Genomic DNA, 20,780 nt, shown 5'->3' on the forward strand with positions numbered 1-20,780 from the left:
CGCTGGTTGTGTCCGGATTTGTTGCTGGTTGTTGTCGGTTGATATATATATATATATATATATATATATATATATATATATATATATATTTTTTTTTTTTTTTTTTTTTTTTTTTTTTTTGTTTCATCCTTTTCTCCTAAATATATATATAAATATATATATATATATTTATATACTATCATTAATTAATCATACTTTTTTTTTTATTTATCTGCACTTGCGTTCTTCTTTCTTCTCTCTTCGTTTTTTTTTTTCTTCTTCCTCTTATTTATTCATTAATGAAAAACTCCTACTATAATGATAACCGATGCCACGGGGTTTCGTTAACACTAAAAAAAAACCTCTTTGTGCGCCTCTTTGTTTGCGCGTGCACACGAACCACCCCGGGACCAACATATGTACAACATTATTAGTTTTTTCTTTTTTCCTTTTCTATTTTTTTATTATTTTACTCGCTGTATATATTCCCACCTCTTTATCTCTCTCTCTCTCACTCTCTCTCCCTATTTGTATAATATTCTCTCCAACTTTTCCATTCTCTCCTTCTTTCACACACTTTTTTTTCTTGCCCCTGTCTTTCATTGTCACCTTCTTCGTTCCCTTCTCTTCTTTTTTCTGGTGTTCTACGACCCCATTCTCACATGTTCTCCATTTCGTGTCTATTTTCCACTATTTATAATTCTGTCAAACATCCCTCCCCTTCCTTCTTGTCAACTAGCTTCCAGTTTTACTCAATGATCGTCTGTGAACCCCTGTATCATCCGCTGGTTGTGTCCGGATTTGTTGCTGGTTGTTGTCGGTTGATATATATATATATATATATATATATACATATATATATATATATATTTTTTTTTTATTTTGTCCCCTTGGTTATTTGTGAATTTGTTTCATGCAGGAGTATACGGGCTTCTGCTAGATCTACCTTACAGAAGTAGGCACAGCGATTTCTTTTTCTGCTTCATCTTCTTCTCTGGCGACTTTTTGTTGATTTGTCGCACCAGGTCGTAGAAGATCTGTAACAGAAACAGAATCGGTATCAGTTGATGAATCTTGTCACGGGAGATTCTGAATTGCCACGGCAACAGTACGACAAAAATTATTAAAAGCGACAGCGCTTAGTTCCTAAATTTAGAAGCTCAGAGATTTTAAAAGACCTGGATTCAGAAATTTCAAATTTCCAAATTTTAAGAAACTCCTGATCTCTAAATATAGGAACAAAAACTAAGAACTTTGAGAAATCCACAAATTCCAAAAATTTAGATTTCTCAAAATTGTGATTCTAAAAATTGTCTGTAGTTAAATTCTGTAAGCTAGAACAAATTACACTCTGCAAGGTGATATGGGGGGGAAAAAATACCTCTATTTAATTCGTCACGGGGAAGGAAAGCAATTTGAAAGTAAAAAAGAAGAGAGGAATCCTTATAGCCAGCAACTCAAAGAAGTTAAAGTTTCATACATCTCCGAGGGAAGGAAAAGGAGAACTGGCACATGTACAAATGAGATTTCTCCAAAGCAATTATTTCGCAGAAAGTATTTGTATTACCGCTTTACAACTCGCTAAAGTCGCTATCTGCTAATGAGGTAAAAATAATCTCCATTTTAGCTGTGATAGTACAAAAAGTTAGCCGTTTCCATGGAAGAAGAACTTTTACTCCTACTTAAGCTGAAGTTGTAAGTCTAATTGGTGGCCGGAGTAAAATGAAAACGCTTCAAGCGTGCCTAGGTGTGGAGGAAGTTCGTACAGAGAAAAAAATTCTCTAAGTCGATACAGATACGTGTAAATAAAACATTTATTTAAAATAATCAGCAAGAGTTTCAATTGGTCCCTTGGACAAATGTTACACTCTTTCAAACTCTATCTTCAATCTCACCTTCACCCTGCCGTTTAATCATTTATTTCACGCTTTAAGAACGAAACCGCGTACAAAATGTTTTGAATTCAAACAGAAGAATCAAGAGAATCCGAGGCTTCAATTATACAAACGAATTGCAGTGCACGACCAACGAAATAACAAAAGTAATCAAAGCACAGGAAGAGAAATGAATCCTCCGAGGAGAAGTTATTCAGAACTAGCTGAAATCTTTAGAAACCTGTCTCAACGGAGACAAGCCTTACAAGAGACGAAGGGAGGACGTGTCTGCCGAGAAAAATAATCATTATTGTTGCTAAAGGTCTGCGTTCCCGACTCCTGTGTCATGGAGTGTTCTAAAGCAATTCCATGCAATTCTTCAATAAAATTTCAATTAAATATAATAAATTCAATTAATATACAGTATAGATTATACATTAGAATTAACTCATTGAGGATGAACGTTGTTGTAACGTAAAATGTTATTTGCAATTCTATTAAGCATTAATTAGGGGAATTCCAAAATAGAAGCTTCTTGAAATTCATTCAAACAGTAACTTATTTATAGATTAATATTTATGATAGTATCCTATTCATTCATAACAACATCTCACAGTTACAAAGGAAGAAGTATTAAAATAGTTCCAATCTGAGACCTTGGCATCCTTCTGAGATTCAAAAAAAGCCTTATCTCTCTCTGTGTCTTCTCAAATTTCTACTTTGGTATTGGAAGCTTGTCTACAGATGTATTTTCAAGCCTGATTAGGTTTATGATCTATGTCATTCGTAAAAAAATGTCAGTAACTACAAAAGTCTAAGTAGCTAATTTCTTAAAATAAATTTTCTTATACTAGTGGGTGGTTCATTTACTGCAAGATTGGAGACAAATCAGAAAGCTATTATAAATATTATATTATTGTACATTATTAGACTATTACAACAATTATACAAATAACTTTTCTATTAAGATCTTCAAAAAATGATATATATAAGGCAAGTCATATCATTTATGTTTTTTTTAATAACGTTACGTTCACGCAATTTCTATACCTCATTTCATTGTTAGTGCTTTAATGGGTTAATTAGAGTATATGATGGAAATAGACGAGTTCAAACGATTCTTGCGATCTTTATTCTTTTTCTTTTCTTCGTTTCAAGGATAGTCGTGAACTGCAAGTCACACCATACAGACTGTGGTGAACAACAACAAGGTGCAAATCATACTCCCACACCTAGGCGATTACATTCCCACATTCAATTATCAGAATATCTCAGCCTTCGTAACGGTCTTGAACTCCCACACTAGTTGTACTTAATTAAAAACCAACAATAGCCTCTTCACTCTGGCAACTACTGTTATTTTATAACAGCGCGTCTATTTTTCTTCCCTGCCCCCTCTTTTTATTCTCTTTTCACTAGAATCTAGAACTTGTACAACTCAACGTGCATTACGCAGATTCTATTCGGCTATAATTCATTCACAATCTACATTACGTTCCATGCCATGTGGGTCACTCTAAAATAAATATTTAGCAAAAATAAAATTTCCACTTTTTGACTGATGTAAGTTAAAATGAGACAGATCAAACATACAGTAAATGCAAAAAAGAAAAGGGACCCGACCAACAATTTCTGTTCAATGAAATATTTTAATATAATTTAATATAATTACAAAAATCAAATTTCATCTCTTGCCTTATAATATCCAGTTACACTTATAGTATGGACAACAAAGGAGAGATATAGTTGTCTCAAAGTTTAATTTTAACCCTGATTTTAGTTTCATATTTCAAAGCTATTGATTACTGAATACAAATTATGCCACAATCATGATATTTTATATTACTATTATCCTATGTTTTACATACACAATAGCATTTTATATTACTACTATGATATTAACTGTTAAACAGACAACTTAAATATTTCGTCTAGCAAACATCTTAAGAAATGTAATCAGAAATCAGAAGAAATTTGTAAAGCAAGAACTTAATGTTCTTTTGTCCAACAAAAGACATCAGATATAATAGCTGTACATTATGAGGAACAAATTGTATATAAAGATCCACGGTCTACCAATAGCATTCGTCAATAATACCCGTGGGACAGTAGGTAAGGTAAAAGAAGCTGAGCGCATTGAGGTTGACCCGTTAAAAACCTACTACTCACATCGTTAACATTAATTTTGGCTTTGGCAGAGGTCTCCATGAACGCACAGTTAAATTGCCGGGCAAGGTTGACGCCCTGGTCTTTGCCCACTACCCTCTCGTCCTCCAAGTCACACTTGTTGCCAACCAGCACCATCGGTACGTCATCTGTGTCCTTCACCCGCAAGATCTGTTCCCTGAGGTCCTGCAGGTCGTTGAACGTCGACTGTGCCGTTATCGAGTATACTAACACGAATCCCTGGCCATTTTTCATGTAAAGGTCCCTCATGGCTGTGAATTGTTCCTGCGGAAAGAAGAGTGCTCTGTTAATTTATGGTCCTTTTTTCTCAGAACAGGCCAAGCGTTATCGTCCCTAAATTGCAATTTCAAACAAGTCTTTCTCCTTTTTTTTTTTAAAGATAGGAAGGAGGGTAAGAAGATTATTAATTCTCTTGGGAGAATTAATTGAGAAGAAATAGCGTTAACTGGCAATTGATCTAGGGTCATTTTGGCTCGAATAGTAGTTCTTGCAAAGTACTGCAGGTTTAATAATTGATTGTAAAAATTGGTCCAGTCAATAAAATTAAATTACAATAGAATCAACAAAAAGGAATCTTAAAAATTCTTGTTCTTTTTATACATGTTTCAATGATTCTCAAACTATACGTAAGAGACAAAAAGCCATTTAAAAAAAAAAAAATTAGTCTGAAATCTTGTTCTTTAACAAACGGTACAAGTGAAATAATGAGCTGAAATAGCACAGCAAGGAAGAGGAGATGTAATATGTACTCGTAGTAAAGTTTTAAAAGAAACTAAAGAAAAAAAAAAAGAAAAAAAAGAAAGGGAACTCACCGTTCCGGCTGTGTCTAGGATTTCTAACATACATTGTTGACCGTCGACCTCGACCTGTTTGCGGTAGCTGTCCTCGATCGTTGGATCGTACTTCTCCACGAAGATTCCTTGCACGAACTGGACAGTGAGGGCGGACTTGCCTACACCTCCACTGCCCAACACCACTATTTTATATTCACGCATTTCCTTGCCCTAATTCTTTGTGCGCCTCTGGTCACAGCCGAGGGGTCACCGAATCCGCCACGTTTTGCTCCTCTTTGCTCTCAGTTAAACCAGACCTGCTGATGACAAAAGCCCACTTTTACTACTCTTTTCTCTTTCACCCTCGTGATCTGTTTCTTTTTTCTCAGGTTTCTTAAATCTAGCGTTTATCATAAATGTAAATTATCCTCTCCGCCTTTTCTCCTCTAATTTTTAATTCTGGCACGACCTCGCTCTTCTTCATTCCTTCGCTTTGGCTCAACATTTGCCAAAAATGAAAATTTCTAAATGAAATTTCTTTTCCCCACTTTCGATAATACAAATTCTCAAACGGACTAACGTGAAAAAGTAATTTTCGTAAAATTAAGGAAAGCGTGGAGCTTGAAGTGAAAATGAAATATTCTCGAAACGCTTAAGCCTGAAGTCTACTCGAAATCTACTCCGAATTATTAAAATCACCAATTAAAAAATGCCGTTCTTTTATTAAATAAATATCTTCTCGGTCTTTCTTTCGGTGCATTATTCAATTATTAACAGCAAGAGAAAAAAATATTTTACAATAAGAAAGAAAAAAAAAGATAAATCTAGGTCAACTAGGTCTATAAAGCATTTCAAATTCCTGCACGAGACGTAAGATTTCACATGGACGGAATTACGAAATTTCATTCATGACGGATGATGGGTAAAGCAGAGAGACAGAAAGAGAGGGAAGACGAGCGGAGCGAGTGAGAGAAAGGGGTGAAAAAGTGAATAGAGAATGCCGCGTGCTTTTTCCACGATTCCATTGTCTTCGCTTCGAAAACTTTTTCCTGGACCTTTGTTTGTAAATGAAGGATGGCCTGGCCCCGAGGGTTCACCCACTTTTTTCACAGAGCCGCGCGGAACAATATAACGTCGCATTTCCGGTTTCCCCTTCCTACACTGAATGGTAATAGTTATTGTAAATCACTCCAGAATTAATTCTCTTCCTTTTTCTTCGGTTTTTTCCCCCCACCTCTAGCGACATTAATAAGAATCGCGATCGTTTCTATCTTTCCGTATTCCTCAAAATTCGTACATTCTAAAATTGCAAAATACCAATATTACCATCTTCTTACTGTAAACCATTAATTTCATATACATTTTCAGTATACCATCGATTCAAAAAATGTAACTAAATCCACCAAATTTTAGTAATATCCCAATTTTATATTTGGGGTGATTCAAATCTCGCGCCCCCAATCCTCTCGTTTCCGATTGCCAGCGAGCCGTCGGAAGTGAGCTCTATAATTGTCGATTAATCTCACTCGTAATCGAGTAATCGTCCAACCTGTCGATCGATACAGCGATCAAAGAACGAATAGTGCCCTAACCTAAAAAAGAGAACAACGAGAGTTACGAAGTGAAATCGGAGAATCACGTGGCTTGAAAGCATTTAATACGATTCGATCGAACAGATTCACAGGATGGGATTCACAGTGTAGAGGTTGGTTGTCCGCCTTTCAAAGTTCCTTCGGTTCGTCGTTTAACTAGCGCACTGCGCCTGCCTGGTGCACGCAATGCGCCATTAGTCTTAAAAACTAGACAAACTCGCCGGATTGCGGCACTAGGAACTCGCCATAATGAGAATTGGAACGCGTTTCATACTCTGTCTTGGAAACGAGGGTTTCTTTCTTTCTTTCTTTCTTTCTTTTTTTTTTTTTTCCGTTTCGTTGAAACGATTCTCGTGGAAACCGTGTCGGCTCTTTGCAAACTCAGACACAGTGTCGATGTTTGGGTTGGCTTTGCAACGACTTAGGTTAGGTCTGCTCCTCGGCAACGTGAATTACGCTGGATGTTTGGGTTAGCTTCGAATTGACTTAGATTAATTCCGGATTAGGCTTTAATTAACTTAGATCGGGATTACGCTGACTTAGACGAGATTTCGATCAAGCTCGTTGTTAGACCGGTTTTGTGGATCGAAAGCTGGATCGAAAACGGTGAAAAGTAACTAGACAACGAATGAAACGTAAGAACCTCTGAAATTAAAGCGAAAGAAACAAAGATCGAGCAAAGAAAGAACCAACTGAAATAAGTGAAAATGAGCAAAGTACGAAAACGAGAGAATTGAGGAGGGATCCGAGATGATGTAACCGAATCTAGGGGAAATCGCGCAGAGGGAAAATTAGGGGAAAATGCACGCTTTAGACTCGAGGGGGGAAAAAAGAAAAGAAGAATGCTTGTAAAACACTAAACGGGAGTGAAAGGAAAGAGAGGAAGAAGCGAGTCAAGGAGATAGGAGAACAAAAGGGGAGAGGAGAGACAAAGAAGCCGGGAAAAAGAGAAATGGAGAGAGAGGGAGATAGTCGGCCACGAGTGTACAAGCTGTGGAAAACGAGGCGAACGCGCGGATTGGCCAACGATGCCATCATGGCGACAGTGCATGTCCAATCGCAGGCCACGAATTTCTTTCTACCAATCCGTCATTGATTTTAGGTTTATGAATGGGACTCGCTTACGCTACCCGCGTCACTTTCAAGATACTACGAGTTTCGCGAACAGCATCTCTACTTCAAGAGAATCCGTTACGCTCGATCGACATGCACGTTCTTCTGTTTAAAAAATATCACAATGCGGATGTTCATGTGTCAATTCAAAAGTCTCCTATGCTAAAAACGAGAATGAGGTTAGTTTTGTTTACTTTAATCATGATTTATTCTTTAATAACGTATTTTGATATATATATATTGCGTTTGTTTAATTGCAGAATTCAATTTCACGGTAAAAAAAAAAAAAAGGAAAGTCTCTTTCACTTTTCAAAAGTGAGGTTAGAATATAAAAATATTAATTTGTTATAACGTACTTTAATATATTGCGCTTGTTTATTTGCAGGATTCAATTTCACGGTAAAAAAAAAAAAAAGAAAAAAACAGTCTCTTTCTCTTTTCAAAAGTGAGGTTAGAATATAAAGATCCGCTTGTTAAGCCGCTAAATAATAATTTTATTGGAAACAAATAATTTTTGACTTCGACGAGTCTCCAACTAATCAAAACTTGCTCAATTATAAAAAGCAACGCGCGCAATTTCTCAAAATGGAACAACCAGCAAATTTCCCTCAATTTTTGTCTCTACCCCCCCCCCCCCCCCCGTACTCCTGAAACCACTCTACACACGCTAACTGCCAACACTAATAACCAACGAACGACATACAACGCTTCAGAACCACGATGCATCATCAAACTGTAGAATCGGATGAAAAAAAAAAAAATTCCCCATCCGCGTCAGTTGAAATTCCAGGAAGTCCACTCGAATAAATTCATCACACATCAAAGCACCAGTCGTCATTAAACTACGAAACATTGCTTCCTCTCTAACCACGTTTCACCCCATGTTTGCACGTTAATGAGCGCTAATATGTGTATGTGTGTGTGTGTATATATATATATATATATATATATATATTTTCATTTGTGTAATGAGACTCGAGTGTCGCTGAGAAAATGCAACCGTGTTTTCAGTTAAATCTGTCCCTCCACGAAAGCACGCACAACCCAAGAAAGGTGAATTTAATAAACGTATGCCGGCTTGATTTTAGAGAGTTTAGATCCGAAGTGTCGGCAGTTGCTCTTCTTTTTTCACTGGTGACGAAGGATGAGTCTGTAAAGTGAATGATCTAATTCACGAAAGTTGGAGAAAATAACAGTAGTCACGAATTTATGGTGAGGCAATTGCCTTTCGGGTGCAAGAAGAAAAACTAGTAATCCTACGAATTAACGAAATGCGGTAAAAGGTGTCTCTGAAGTCTAGAACTCTACAGAGTTTTAAGTGTAATACTCAAAAAACAACAGAGAAATTACATGGTACGTATCGCAAATCCTCGAAACTAATCTGAAATTAAACAGCAATTCTTCAGTTATTAGATCTTGATGAATGAATGAGGTCTCTACCTTAGGTCCTAACCCAAACCTTGTGCGAATATGTTCGATTTTCTTACTTCAGTTTGGATTTAAGGGACGTAAAAGGGATGGGTAATGAGAATGATGGAAATGGGAGGAGACTGGTAGAGTAATTTAATATTCGAAACGGTTTCCTAGGTAATTTTAGGCGGCACAGTTGTATTGAGAATGACGGGTGTATGCATGTGCGCGCGAAGGCCTGTGGAGGCACGAGGAAGCACGAGGAAATAGAGGGAGAGTTGGAGTATTAATGGGGGGGATTTTGGTTGTTGCGGAAGTGAAGTGTGTGGGGACGGAGGTGGTTGAAATGAAATATTGGAATTGATATAGAATTGAAATATTGTTGGAATGTGGTGGCGATGGAAACGATAAAATATCGGGAAGGCAATAGAACTGGAATTAAAATATTCCCAATTGCATACCAGCATCGAAATAATAAGAGATTAAAGATGCACTCTCTCTCGCTGTAAAGCATTCTAATAAATTTAATAAATTTTGGGAGGGAAAAAGACACTAAAGTGTGAGAGTTTTCGAATATTTCGAATTCAAATACAATGGAATATAAACTGTAAAAAAGAAAAAAAGATTCGAAATCACAATGAGATTGAAACACTAACATCGCACGATATATAGATACGAATATTCAAATGTTCGTTGGAATGAAATTGATTCATTGATATTCAAAGTGTAATAGAATCGAAAAACTAAAATATTCCCGATTTGAAATATTCAGAATCTCGATAAAATACTTTTGGCATTTGAGATGAAAATCACAATTAATAAAACAAGACGAACAATTGCACGGTAGCGTTCACAAAGATTCCACACTGGTCACTGAGATAGCAGGAATACTCGAGCAATGGCTAAACATATCCAGATATCCGATGAATAATACCGAATTTCGGAGACAGAGGTACGTTGGAGGAAAGCAAGAGCAGTTAGCGACCGGAAGTTCCTGACACACAGCCACTAGGATGTCCAGCTTCTTCGAATTCCTGATCAAAGCGATTTTATGCATGCGGGTCAAGAATTTCATGACTGTATACTTGATGGCTCGCGGACTGCAATTAACCCTGTTTCAGTCCGAAGTTAATATATAGGATGAGCGATATAAAGGCTTTACTTAAAAAAAAAAAAAAAAAAAAAAAAGAAAAGAGAAGACTATTTCCTCAACAAGTCTCCCGCGCTCTTTCACTTTCTTCGGGATGTTTTCACGGTTGTTAGGCTATCAGATTAAAAGAAAGAAATGTCTCCCGGTTGCTTGTTATCCTTTCGTTAAAAATGTCATACTAGTTCTTTATATTAAGAACCACATTCTCTCACGCGACCTGGTCTCTCTTCAATCTTTCGCTCCGCGATTTTCCTTTTCATCTTTAAACATTAATTAATTGCTGTGAAGAATTGAACGTTATTTGTTAAATATTAATAAAACATTAGTTATCGTGTCTTGTGTCTAATTTGAAGTATTGTACTGTTACGACACATTGTAGAAAATTTGAATTCCCTCTCAAATGAAAATTATAATTCGTACCATGGTGTATGACTCGATATTACGTATAAAATGAAAATGTAGAATCGATCAGAAGAGATCTTTAGTATTAATATTCAGTTATCTATAGTGTTACGTAAAATATTTAATATTTATCATCCTATTTACTTGTATCTTTGCAAGTGAATGTGTTCAGTGATCAAAACAACGAAGACGTAGCAATTTATAATATTGCATGATGTTTCAGAAGTTTCTTTTCGTTTCTTAAAATTGATATGGCTGTTAGAAGAGACGCTTTTAGGGGACGTGGTCCCCACTGAAATGTTATAGCCTGTAAGTTATACGTGCATGAATAACAAAACAGTGAAATTGAAATTTTGTCATAGGCTCGTATTTCACACGTCGCAATGTTATAAATATTTTACTGCGAATATCATTATTTAGAAGCACAGGAGAAAAAGATAGGAGACGAGCTTACAGTAATAAAATATTAGAAGATTGATTAAACAATCAATTCTAACGTTCAAATCAGATTTGCAACAAAATGTAAATGTAAATTCGAGTGAAAATAAACTGAAGAATAATTACACTCCTGTCCCACAATTTTTATTTCCTAAACTTCTATTCTAAGATATATAACAATATATATAATATATAATACATTATAAAATTAAGCTTAATAAAATTAATGTTTATTTCATATCATAAAAGTATATTAAAACACAAAATTAGGAATAACATAAATTGATAATCAAAATTCGAATGCACACTCAAATTCATCATCGGGGTATTAATATTTTATTGAAGCAGAAATGGAAGAAGATTTTCACGTCCTGGGCACAAAGGATTTCGATTGGCACTCAGTGTCTCCCTCGCGTCGCGCAGAAATTTCCTCAGGAACGAAAATTATTCGCCCGATGTACGAACACCAGTCACGACGCTCGCAGGGATCTCTATGCTCTACTGTTTTCGGGCTGTCCTAAGCCAGCCAATTTACGGCGCAAACATTAAAGTCGTCATAAAGTAGGCGGCAGTCTTAAGGCGCTATAAATCGCTCCAGCCATATCCTTCTCACGTCGCGGCCCGTCTGTCGGAGCGTCTTCCTCTCGTTCCTCCGGTTCTCCACGATTTTGAGAAGAGGAATTTCTACGAGCAGAAAGAACTGACTATCTCGATTGAATTTGCAAAAAAGAAAAAATTGTCACGATGTTCCTCCGCGTCGACTGCTTTTATTTTATCCCTTTCTTATTTATCGCGCAATATTCCTCTCGAAACAGATTGCCGCGGCCCGCGGAAAATTTCGAACGTAATGGAGACGAATGCTGCACATTTGGCGTCTGTCCTTGCGTTATGTTTCATTATCGGAGGCCTCCACTTTACGGACAGATAATTCAAATATACACACGGACGGGTAATTGCGATCGATGTGTCTGCGTTTTAATAAAGGCCTCGTAATTCTGGAAATTGCGGCAACGCGACAAAAATAGATTTCGCGTCGTACGTAATTTATGCACGGATATATTTATCGATGGCGAGTATTATATATTTTATATTATATATTATATATATTGTTATATTTTATTATATTATATATAATATTATATTATATATTATATATTGTATTATGTATTATGTATTATATATAATACATTGTATTTGTATTCTCGAACTGTATCAACTTGAGGCGATGAAGAAACTAAAATCTACGTGGTAAATTATTTTACCTATCAACACACACACACACATTAAACTAAAGTATAAAAATCAGAGTGTAAGGAATCTGTGATTTGAACAGTGTAAAATTATAAATTGGTCATTTCGATCAAGTGTTGTCCCAGTGTTAAATATTACAAAGGCTATCGCGCACTATGGCGTCCCCAAACTTCACGCGAACGCACAGAAAAGTTCGCCATCTTGATTCAGTCAAGCTTCCTCCATTTCGCGCGCGCGTATGAAAAATCGGCCGGTCTTTTGTCGCCCGGGCCCGATATCGAATCTCAACGCGGCGTGATGAATCGCTGCGCGGAATAACTCGGCTCGGTCGACGCGAGAGAAACGGGGGATGCTGATAAGCCCGCCACCTCGGCTTCAATGCACAAAGAAACGCGGACGGATGTTCGACACGGACGAAACTTGGGAACAGCGACGATACTAAACAGCGCCAGTTGGATTTTCTCTTTCAGTCGTCGTCGGGCTGGTTCCGTTTCCATCTCGACGCGACGACGAGAGAACAGCAGCATCGAAGTTAGCCAGATATCGAAACGAGTTCGCGTCAGTTGTCAGTTTTCCTCGATTCGATAATTCGACGTTTGGAAAATGTTTTGGTTTTCTATTCGTTAATATCACGTTATATCTAGGTTGATAGAAAGAGGATAACTAAAAAAAGTATCACTTCTTTCGGATTTTGAAATTGTCTAACATCACCTATTAACCTCTTGCGCTGGCAGCTTATTCGCGGACCGTAACGAGTGACCCGTGTACAACAATACGTCGCTTTCTTCTTCTTTCGAACTCGTCGGTATAATATCACTGGATAGAAAATTATTACATTTAAATATACCTGGGACCGAGAAAATGTTGCAATTTGGGACAAAAAAAATTCTCAACGTGCGTCGTCGTACAACAGTATCCTTTCACACGCTTCGCGTGATGATCTGTGCTCGATAAAATAACGAAAGAACAAATTTTTCTTTTTTTTTTTTCTTTTTACAGAAAAATTTCACATTCCAGATAGTTCGACTAACTAGTTTGTTCGACGAACGAAGCCGACACGAGGCCAACAGGGGGTTTTTAGGTCTCCGGGTGGGATAGAGGTCGGTATCGGGAGGTCGGGACGTGAGCGCACACGTGACGAGGCTAACTAGCACGGTACGTGTGACGGTATAAACATCCTGGGTGTTCCGTGATGAATACCGGCCGGTAATTACCGAATGGTAATTACGCTAAAATGATAATGACGCCGCTCGCAGCGGTACCGGTAGCATGTTTGCCAAACTATTCTATAATTTTACTACGACCGCGTTGCGTAGCATCGTGCAGCATCGCCGTGCAGCTAGGCTTGCGCGCAAGCCCGCGCGCAGCTTATTAATAACAACCAATGATAATAACAATAATAATAATAATAATCGTCAACAGAACGAGCAACGGCACGACTGGTAATACCATCGATTCCGTAGGTTTACGCGCGGTTTTAAACCCGCGGTTCGGTGATTTAACGACCACGTATCGGCGAATCCCGGATTCGCCGAGCTATCCGCGGATCCGTGCCCGATTTTTCGCCTGCCACGTCGCGTTCCCATAAACTGTTCGGCAATTTTGTAAATTCTTTTGTCCATTTACGTAACTCGTTTTCAAAAATGACAGTACACCTAGCGACGATCATTTTACATTCAACATTATACGTTCGTGACGGATCGGTTTGAACATGAAACTCTCGATCTAAATCGAGAGGAAATATAAGTAAATATATATCGAAAAAAATTTTGAATCCTTCTAATTAATTTTAATATTCTCAGGTATGTTATACTACAAAGCATGATACCAGTCATCAAATTGATCTCGTCACTATGTACTTGTAATGTAACTGCAGTAGAATTCCATTTAGGCGAACTTGACTGGTGATTATGTACGATAATTTATGTAACTGGAGTTTGTACAATAAAAGTCTATTGAGTTTTCCTTCAACTAGTGATTCTTCGTTTGTATAATAACGCGTAGCTAGACTCCACCAACATTCAATGATCGAGCTCATTTAATCGGATATTGATTAAAATTTTGATTCAAATCTTTCAGACTAGTAATCATTTATTCCAACTACAATCAAGTTTATGAAATTCTATTTTACTTATAGGTTATGTTATAGCCTATAGCTTATAACTATAGCTTGTTATAGCTTATATAGCTTTAGTTATTTTATTTTACTTATAGGTTAAATTCTATTTTAATTATAGGTTATGTTAAATGTTTCAGACTAGTAATCATTTATTCCAACTACAGTCAAGTTTATGAAATTCTATTTTACTTATAGGTTATGTTAAATGTTTCAGACTAGTAATCATGTATTCCAACTACAGTCAAGTTTATGAAATTCTATTTTACTTATAGGTTATGTTAAATGTTTCAGACTAGTAATCATTTATTCCAACTACAGTCAAGTTTACGAAATTCTATTTTACTTATAGGTTATGTTAAATGCTATCTACATATATTATGTGAATATAACTCTATAATGCAGTTACTATAGTATCCAGTTGACATTATTGCAGAATCGTAATTTATTAGTAATAACAATAATAATAATACTAACGATCCAATAAGAATCATTGTTATACGTAATTATTTATAGGCTAAATTTTATTTTAATTATAGGTTATGTTAAATGTTTCAGACTAGTAATCATGTATTCCAACTACAGTCAAGTTTATGAAATTCTATTTTACTTATAGGTTATGTTAAATGTTTCAGACTAGTAATCATTTATTCCAACTACAGTCAAGTTTACGAAATTCTATTTTACTTATAGGTTATGTTAAATGCTATCTACATATATTATGTGAATATAACTCTATAATGCAGTTACTATAGTATTCAGTTGGCATTATTGCAGAATTGTAATTTATTAGTAATAACAACAATAATAATAACAATAATAATAATACTAACGATCCAATAACGATCATTGTTATACGTAATTCACAAGTCTATGCATGTTTCAAACTCGCGGTTTAGTGATTTGACACTTTAAGCCACAGAGCTTTAGAATAACAGAATTATCCAATTGTGTTTTTTACTGTGAAATCTGATAAAGTACTTTCAGTTTAATTGTCTGATATGGGAATTTTATTTTGTACACGAGAACCACGTTTAAAATAAAATTTTATTAATTATGTAAAAATACCGGCAACAAAAATTCGATGAAAAAAAAAACGACAAAGAAAGGACGAAAGAGAATGAGGTACGACTCCTTCGCAATGACTGACGGAAAAACCATCCATGCATTAATCAGCTTGGAATTCTTTATAAAAATATAAAAAGTTAAAATATATGCATACAAGCATTACTATTTTTTTTTTCTTTCTTTCTTTTTATAATACTTCTAACATTCGAGCTTCACGAATAATGCGTAAAGAAAAAATACGATTCTATTTTAAAAAATGCAGATGATCTTGAGAGACGCTTTTACATAGAAGTTCAAGTTTCGCTCGGAAACAGTTTCCACAACAACGAATACATTTCAAGACAATTCCGCGGAATTAAACGTTCGAAATGGGACACCCAATACAATTCGAAATACAAAATTTCACGACCCAAACGGGAACATTTTCCGTACGACCATCGATCCCACGGAATTAACAATCGCGTTATCCCGGTCGCTCAGTTATCATCGAGCCCGATTCTTCGTCCGTATTCTATAATTCCAAATAATCGCGTCATTCTATAATTTCGCCACGCTCGCGTTCCGTCCATTTACGTCCATTTAGTCCTATTTACACGCTCGCGACTTACTAACAACACCGGCAACAACAACATAATAATAATGACCATCATCGCCGATAGAGCGAATAACGGCACCGACGACTGTAATACCATCGATTTCGTGCGTTTCATGCGTGTTTCGGGCCCGCGGTTTCGCGATTTAAGCGGAGTTATCGCCGGGGCGCTCGATTTTTCTCCGTGTCACCAGAATCAACGCGTAGCTGCGTCCTATCGTGTCGAGAGAGAGAGAGAGAGAGAGAGAGAGAAAGAGAGCACGCCCAATTGAATTCGTTCGTTCGTTTGTTCGACCGTGCGAGAATAGAATTTGCGCGATTGTTAATTTCCATAAGCGGCCGGTAAATACTTGGAGCGGGGAGACACGCCACGCGTCTGGTTTTTCACTGAGGGGGGAGGGGGGGCTGTGAGAAGGTGGCCGCGCGCGAGCGACAGGCTTGTACTCCAGCAGCGTGGCCGTAATGTCGCAAATGGGATGATAATAATTATTACAGAAACGAGCACTTTGCGGTGAACAACGGTGATCGTGGTAAAACATTAATGATAATGGCATCGTTTTCTGGAAATTGCCGTGGCAGCGAGGCCGCGCGCGCTCCCCCTCCCCCCTACGGTAATTTCGTATGGTCCGAGATGCTTAACGTCCGTTCCACTTGATAATTCGCGCGGGGGGGAGGAGGGGGAGGGGGCCAATTTCACGCGTTTCGTCAATGCTGTCATACCTAACTGACTTCCAACCTTCCCTTAATTTTCGTAACCATGTCTCGGTCGTCGTTAAGAATACGTTTGCACCGTATCCATCAGAGAATATACATCGCGCGGTTCTAGTCTGCGCGGACCATAACGAGTGACCGAATCGTATACAATAAATTTGTCGTTTTCATTTTCTTTTCTTGAACTCGTCGATACGACATCGCTACCGGGTTAGAAATTACTGAGAAGTAAATTCATTACTCGTTCCGCCCATTTTGTTTTCACTTAAATATTATTTAAAACTGAGGAGGTATTACAATTTTGAAACAAAAATGTTCCAGCGCAAGTGGTTAAATATAGACATTCAGTGTCTTTTTTTTTTTTAGATGAATTTTCTGTTTATTTATTGGCTTTGTTATTGCTATTGAAAATAGTTTTTTTTCGAATCTTTCGAGTCCTTTTTCCATTTGAGAGGTGTTTTCCGTTTAACAATAATTTTTCTTCGTGTTCAATAATTGCTCGAGTTCTGCGAATTTTCAATTTCCGAATACAAAGAAAAGGCAATCAGGAATTGATTTGTACACCTAACATTTACCATTCTTATCACTTCTCTTCAGGATTCGACCCAGTTACGATGAAACATTTCAAGTTTCCATTCTCCCTATTTCTCGTTTGCTTTTCTTTGTGTTTCCTCTGTTTTACTAGAAATTCTACAATATGCACCGACAACGAATAACGAAGGAGATGCTGAAAAATGATTCAAAAATATTGGAAGAAAAATACGGAAAAAAATTGAAAAATACTGGAAATAACACGAAAAAGGGCAATCTTTTGAAGAGCAGGGAATCTTCGAATGTTACAGATTTTAGTATAACGGAAATTTGCGTCTGATGTTTACAGGAAATCCAACCTTTGCAAGAAAAATGACGTTTGTGACTCAAGAAACGCAAGTTCTTCATCAAGAAAATCTTCATCTATATTCATAATTCGGTCGATAGAGAGTAATTGCGCAACTCATCCTGATTTATGTGACACTGTGCCATAAGTTTCTACGGAAACTTGGACACCATTTAAATAATATTCATATTTCAGAAATGACACATCGTTCTATTTAGCCAAAACGTCATTTAAAATAACTGTGCGTTAATTTACTCGAAGACGAGCTTTGCCATCAAGCTTCAAGTTTCTATTCAAGAACTATTTCGTTCTTTCGATAAATCGTTCGTCAAGCCTATTTTACCAGAAATACACTCGTGTTTTTTCAAAAATATTACTCATTTCCGACACTATTATCTTCTATTATTAAGTACATAGATGAACAATCTTCGAGTATTATGCTCAAAAAAGAAAATCGCCACGGCTTATATATGTGCACATGTAAGCTCAGGGAAAAAGTTAAATTTGTAGGATGGACAGAATTTACGACCAACTACAACCATTGTGCGGCGTGAATATGATACTTTTGTTGTTCGTAAAGCTCTAAGCTCGAGCAGCTAGCTCCACGGTACGGTTATCAGGTGACGGCTATCGCTGGAACAAAATTTACGCGGAACAGCTCTTAACGAAGGGTCGAAACGAGCCGTCACGTCATGTTACGTCGCGTCGCATCGACGATGCAATTTCGCGGGACAATCGTCGCACGACGAACCATCAATGACATCGAAGGACCGGTGAGCACAAACGCGACTAATTGGAACGGTGTCCCTGGCCAAAGTTCACCGGGGCAACGCCGCTGGAAGGGAGAAAATGAAGGGGACACCGGGTGATGATATCCGTTTATAAAAGCTTTTGTAAGCAAGAAGACAGCGGCCAGCCTATTATGCAAGGCGGTCTGTAATTAAATTGGTAATTAAATTACAACCTGACCAGCGTCGATCGATTATTTGCGTAACCCCCCCTCTCGTGTGACGTCGCGACCAGACGGATTTTGAACGTTATCAACGTTCCCCTGTGCCTCTCCTCCGACAATCGCATCCTCTGTCCCACCCCCGCTGTGATGATGTCCCATCTCGTCCTCCGTCTCGCTGACTTTCCATTTGAGATTCTCATTCCCGGCACGATAACGGCCAGGTAACCGTGACAGTGCCGTCGACGAACGAACCTCCGCGAAGGGAGCTTCGTGGTTTAATTATCTTCGCCTTCGTCGTGGAAGCTGCGACGACTAAGACACCGTAGGTTTCGCCACGGCACGACGACGTGACACCGTTTCTAATTCTCTCTACCACCTCCCACCGTCTTCCGCTGCCTCCTCTGCCAGCCGATTACATTATTAATATCAACGCCCAGGCGTCGAGCCTGGCGTCCCGGAGTTTTTCTGCAGTGGCGCGCAATTTAAATGTATATGCGAGCACGCGGGGAATCCAAAATTGTTTGAGGGAGTAAATCTTGATGAGGGGGCGTCACTTCGTTCTCTTCGGGATCGAAGTCGCGACGTACGAATAAATAAAAAGAGAAGAAAATGAACGAGCGAAGGAATATCAGGGGGGGGAGGTTGGGAAAAGCGATTGGTCGAAACGGCGCGGTGATAAAGAATTGATCAGATAGCCGTGGCGGGGGATCCGTGGCCGGACCTTTTAGTTTGTCGGACGAACGCCCTTACCAATTGCGCAATCTAGATCGTCGGGGGATATTTCCGGCCTAATCTTTGAAAATGGCTACCGCCTACGGCTCGACCGATCTGATAAATGCCGGCCTGTTCTCGGCCACGCACGCCGGAATCGATCTCCGTGAAATCAGCGTAAAAATCGTGGTGTATCGTCCTTCTACCTAAACTACGTCCTCCCCCCGATCCTAACTTTCAGTGAAGCTTTCCACTGAAAAATGTATCGCTCGGTGTGTACGGGAATTAACAAGTTCGAGTCCAGTGGATTTTGAAAAGACTGTCCCCAATGATCGACGATATTTTTTTTAGAATTAATAGTGAGAATAGGAACGTATTTTAATATAATATAACATAATATATATATATGTGTGTGTGTGTGTGTGTTAAATATGTTTTATATTATAATTAATATAATTATGTTGTATATTATATATATCACATTAATATACATATATATTAATATATATTGTATATTAACATACATTTTATATATTTTAATGTAATTTTTTTTAATATTATGTACGCCGTAAAACTATAACACAATTATTAATCATTCTGTTATTAAGAGTATTATTCAATTTTTCCAGTTTCAAATACTCGCGCTACGATTATTAGAAGGACATGTAAATAGAAAAACAATTTTGTCAGTATTTTACAAAAAAGTCACGTAACGTTACATTAACAGATACAATGATATTTATGACAAACGTCTAGCCATTACAACTCTCATAAATATAAACCGTAATAAATAATACTCTAGATTTTTATAATGCTGTAACAAAAAAAAAAAAAAGAAGAAAAACACTTTCCTGAACATAAGCATGGTTTTCTCGCACAGATATTGCAAACATAATTTATGTCTTTCCGTGCTCCACCAGCGTTGCGTTGTGTGCTTCATTTTCTTTTCAGTAATTTTTTATATGATGCTAAAAGCAACCTCTATGCAATGCTTTAGAAATCTTATTTTAGTAGACATGAGTTGACCTCATTAATGGAGTGACTTTTGCAGCTTAAAAATAATGTTACAGTTTAGTGATACTGTGCAGTCTTGGTCAATAACACAGGTCAACATTAAGTATACAAATTAATCACTTTTGTCAATTGTAACTTTCGAATCAATTCATTATTTCAGCGTTCTGTATAATTATATGTTACAAAGTTGAACACAATTTCTTCCCGTTTCGATTAAAAAATTAATCAATGCCAAATAGCACAAAAATTATTTATATGGGTAATATAAGAGAACAATTGCATTGAAACTGAACGTATAACAATTCATATTTTGTGAAATCGATGCTTGTTTTGAAGTGTAAAATACTGAAATTCTTCTTTCTAGTCATTTATCAAATCTTACAACTTTTTAACCAGATACGTCTATTTAAATTAACAAGGCAGTATGTTACGGGGGATTGATTATTATACAACTTCGTTGTTCGCTTGCTTAGCACTTGTTTTGATCGCTTGAGCATTTTAAAACAAAGTCGAATAACTGGCAGCTCTTGCCCCTCCTGATCACTAGCGCTATTCCCTCCACTGCATTGA

General features: G+C 37.3%; 1 protein-coding gene and 1 long non-coding RNA gene across 4 annotated transcripts; one reads left to right on the plus strand and one right to left on the minus strand.

Moving 5' to 3' along the window:
- Positions 1 to 264: 264 nt before the first annotated feature.
- LOC122529495 (ras-related protein Rap1) lies at positions 265 to 17,545 on the minus strand. Of its 2 annotated transcripts, XM_043655685.1 has the most exons (5): positions 17,535 to 17,545; positions 4,853 to 5,133; positions 4,023 to 4,304; positions 855 to 1,016; positions 265 to 819 (listed from the first exon to the last, which is right to left on the minus strand). In XM_043655685.1, exons 2-4 carry the CDS (start codon positions 5,033 to 5,035, stop codon positions 927 to 929), a joined length of 555 nt encoding a protein of 184 aa, XP_043511620.1. In that variant the 5' UTR covers positions 5,036 to 5,133; positions 17,535 to 17,545; the 3' UTR covers positions 265 to 819; positions 855 to 926. The 2 variants fall into 2 exon arrangements, with proteins under 2 accessions (XP_043511620.1, XP_043511621.1); XM_043655686.1 differs by lacking the exon at positions 17,535 to 17,545 and having other exon boundaries at positions 850 to 1,016.
- On the plus strand, positions 6,321 to 8,302 carry LOC122529498. Of its 2 annotated transcripts, none has more exons than XR_006306818.1 (3): positions 6,321 to 6,518; positions 7,508 to 7,697; positions 7,904 to 8,302. It is a non-coding gene; the product is annotated as an uncharacterized LOC122529498 (long non-coding RNA). The 2 variants fall into 2 exon arrangements; XR_006306819.1 differs by lacking the exon at positions 7,904 to 8,302 and adding an exon at positions 7,779 to 7,817.
- Positions 17,546 to 20,780: the final 3,235 nt, after the last annotated feature.

This window comes from Frieseomelitta varia, unplaced genomic scaffold (assembly GCF_011392965.1).
Source record: "Frieseomelitta varia isolate USP_RPSP 00005682 unplaced genomic scaffold, Fvar_1.2 scaffold_29, whole genome shotgun sequence".
Taxonomy (NCBI): Eukaryota; Metazoa; Arthropoda; class Insecta; order Hymenoptera; family Apidae; genus Frieseomelitta; species Frieseomelitta varia.

Bases quoted from the DNA above. Each gene is read 5' to 3' on its own strand.
- LOC122529495 (XM_043655685.1), bottom strand. From the start codon at position 5,035: ATGCGTGAATATAAAATAGTGGTGTTGGGCAGTGGAGGTGTAGGCAAG. The intron at 4,305-4,852 runs GTGAGTTCCCTT...TTCTTTCCGCAG, and splicing joins TCCTAGACACAGCCGGAACG to GAACAATTCACAGCCATGAG. The intron at 1,017-4,022 runs GTGAGTAGTAGG...TTTCTGTTACAG, and splicing joins CCAAAATTAATGTTAACGAT to ATCTTCTACGACCTGGTGCG.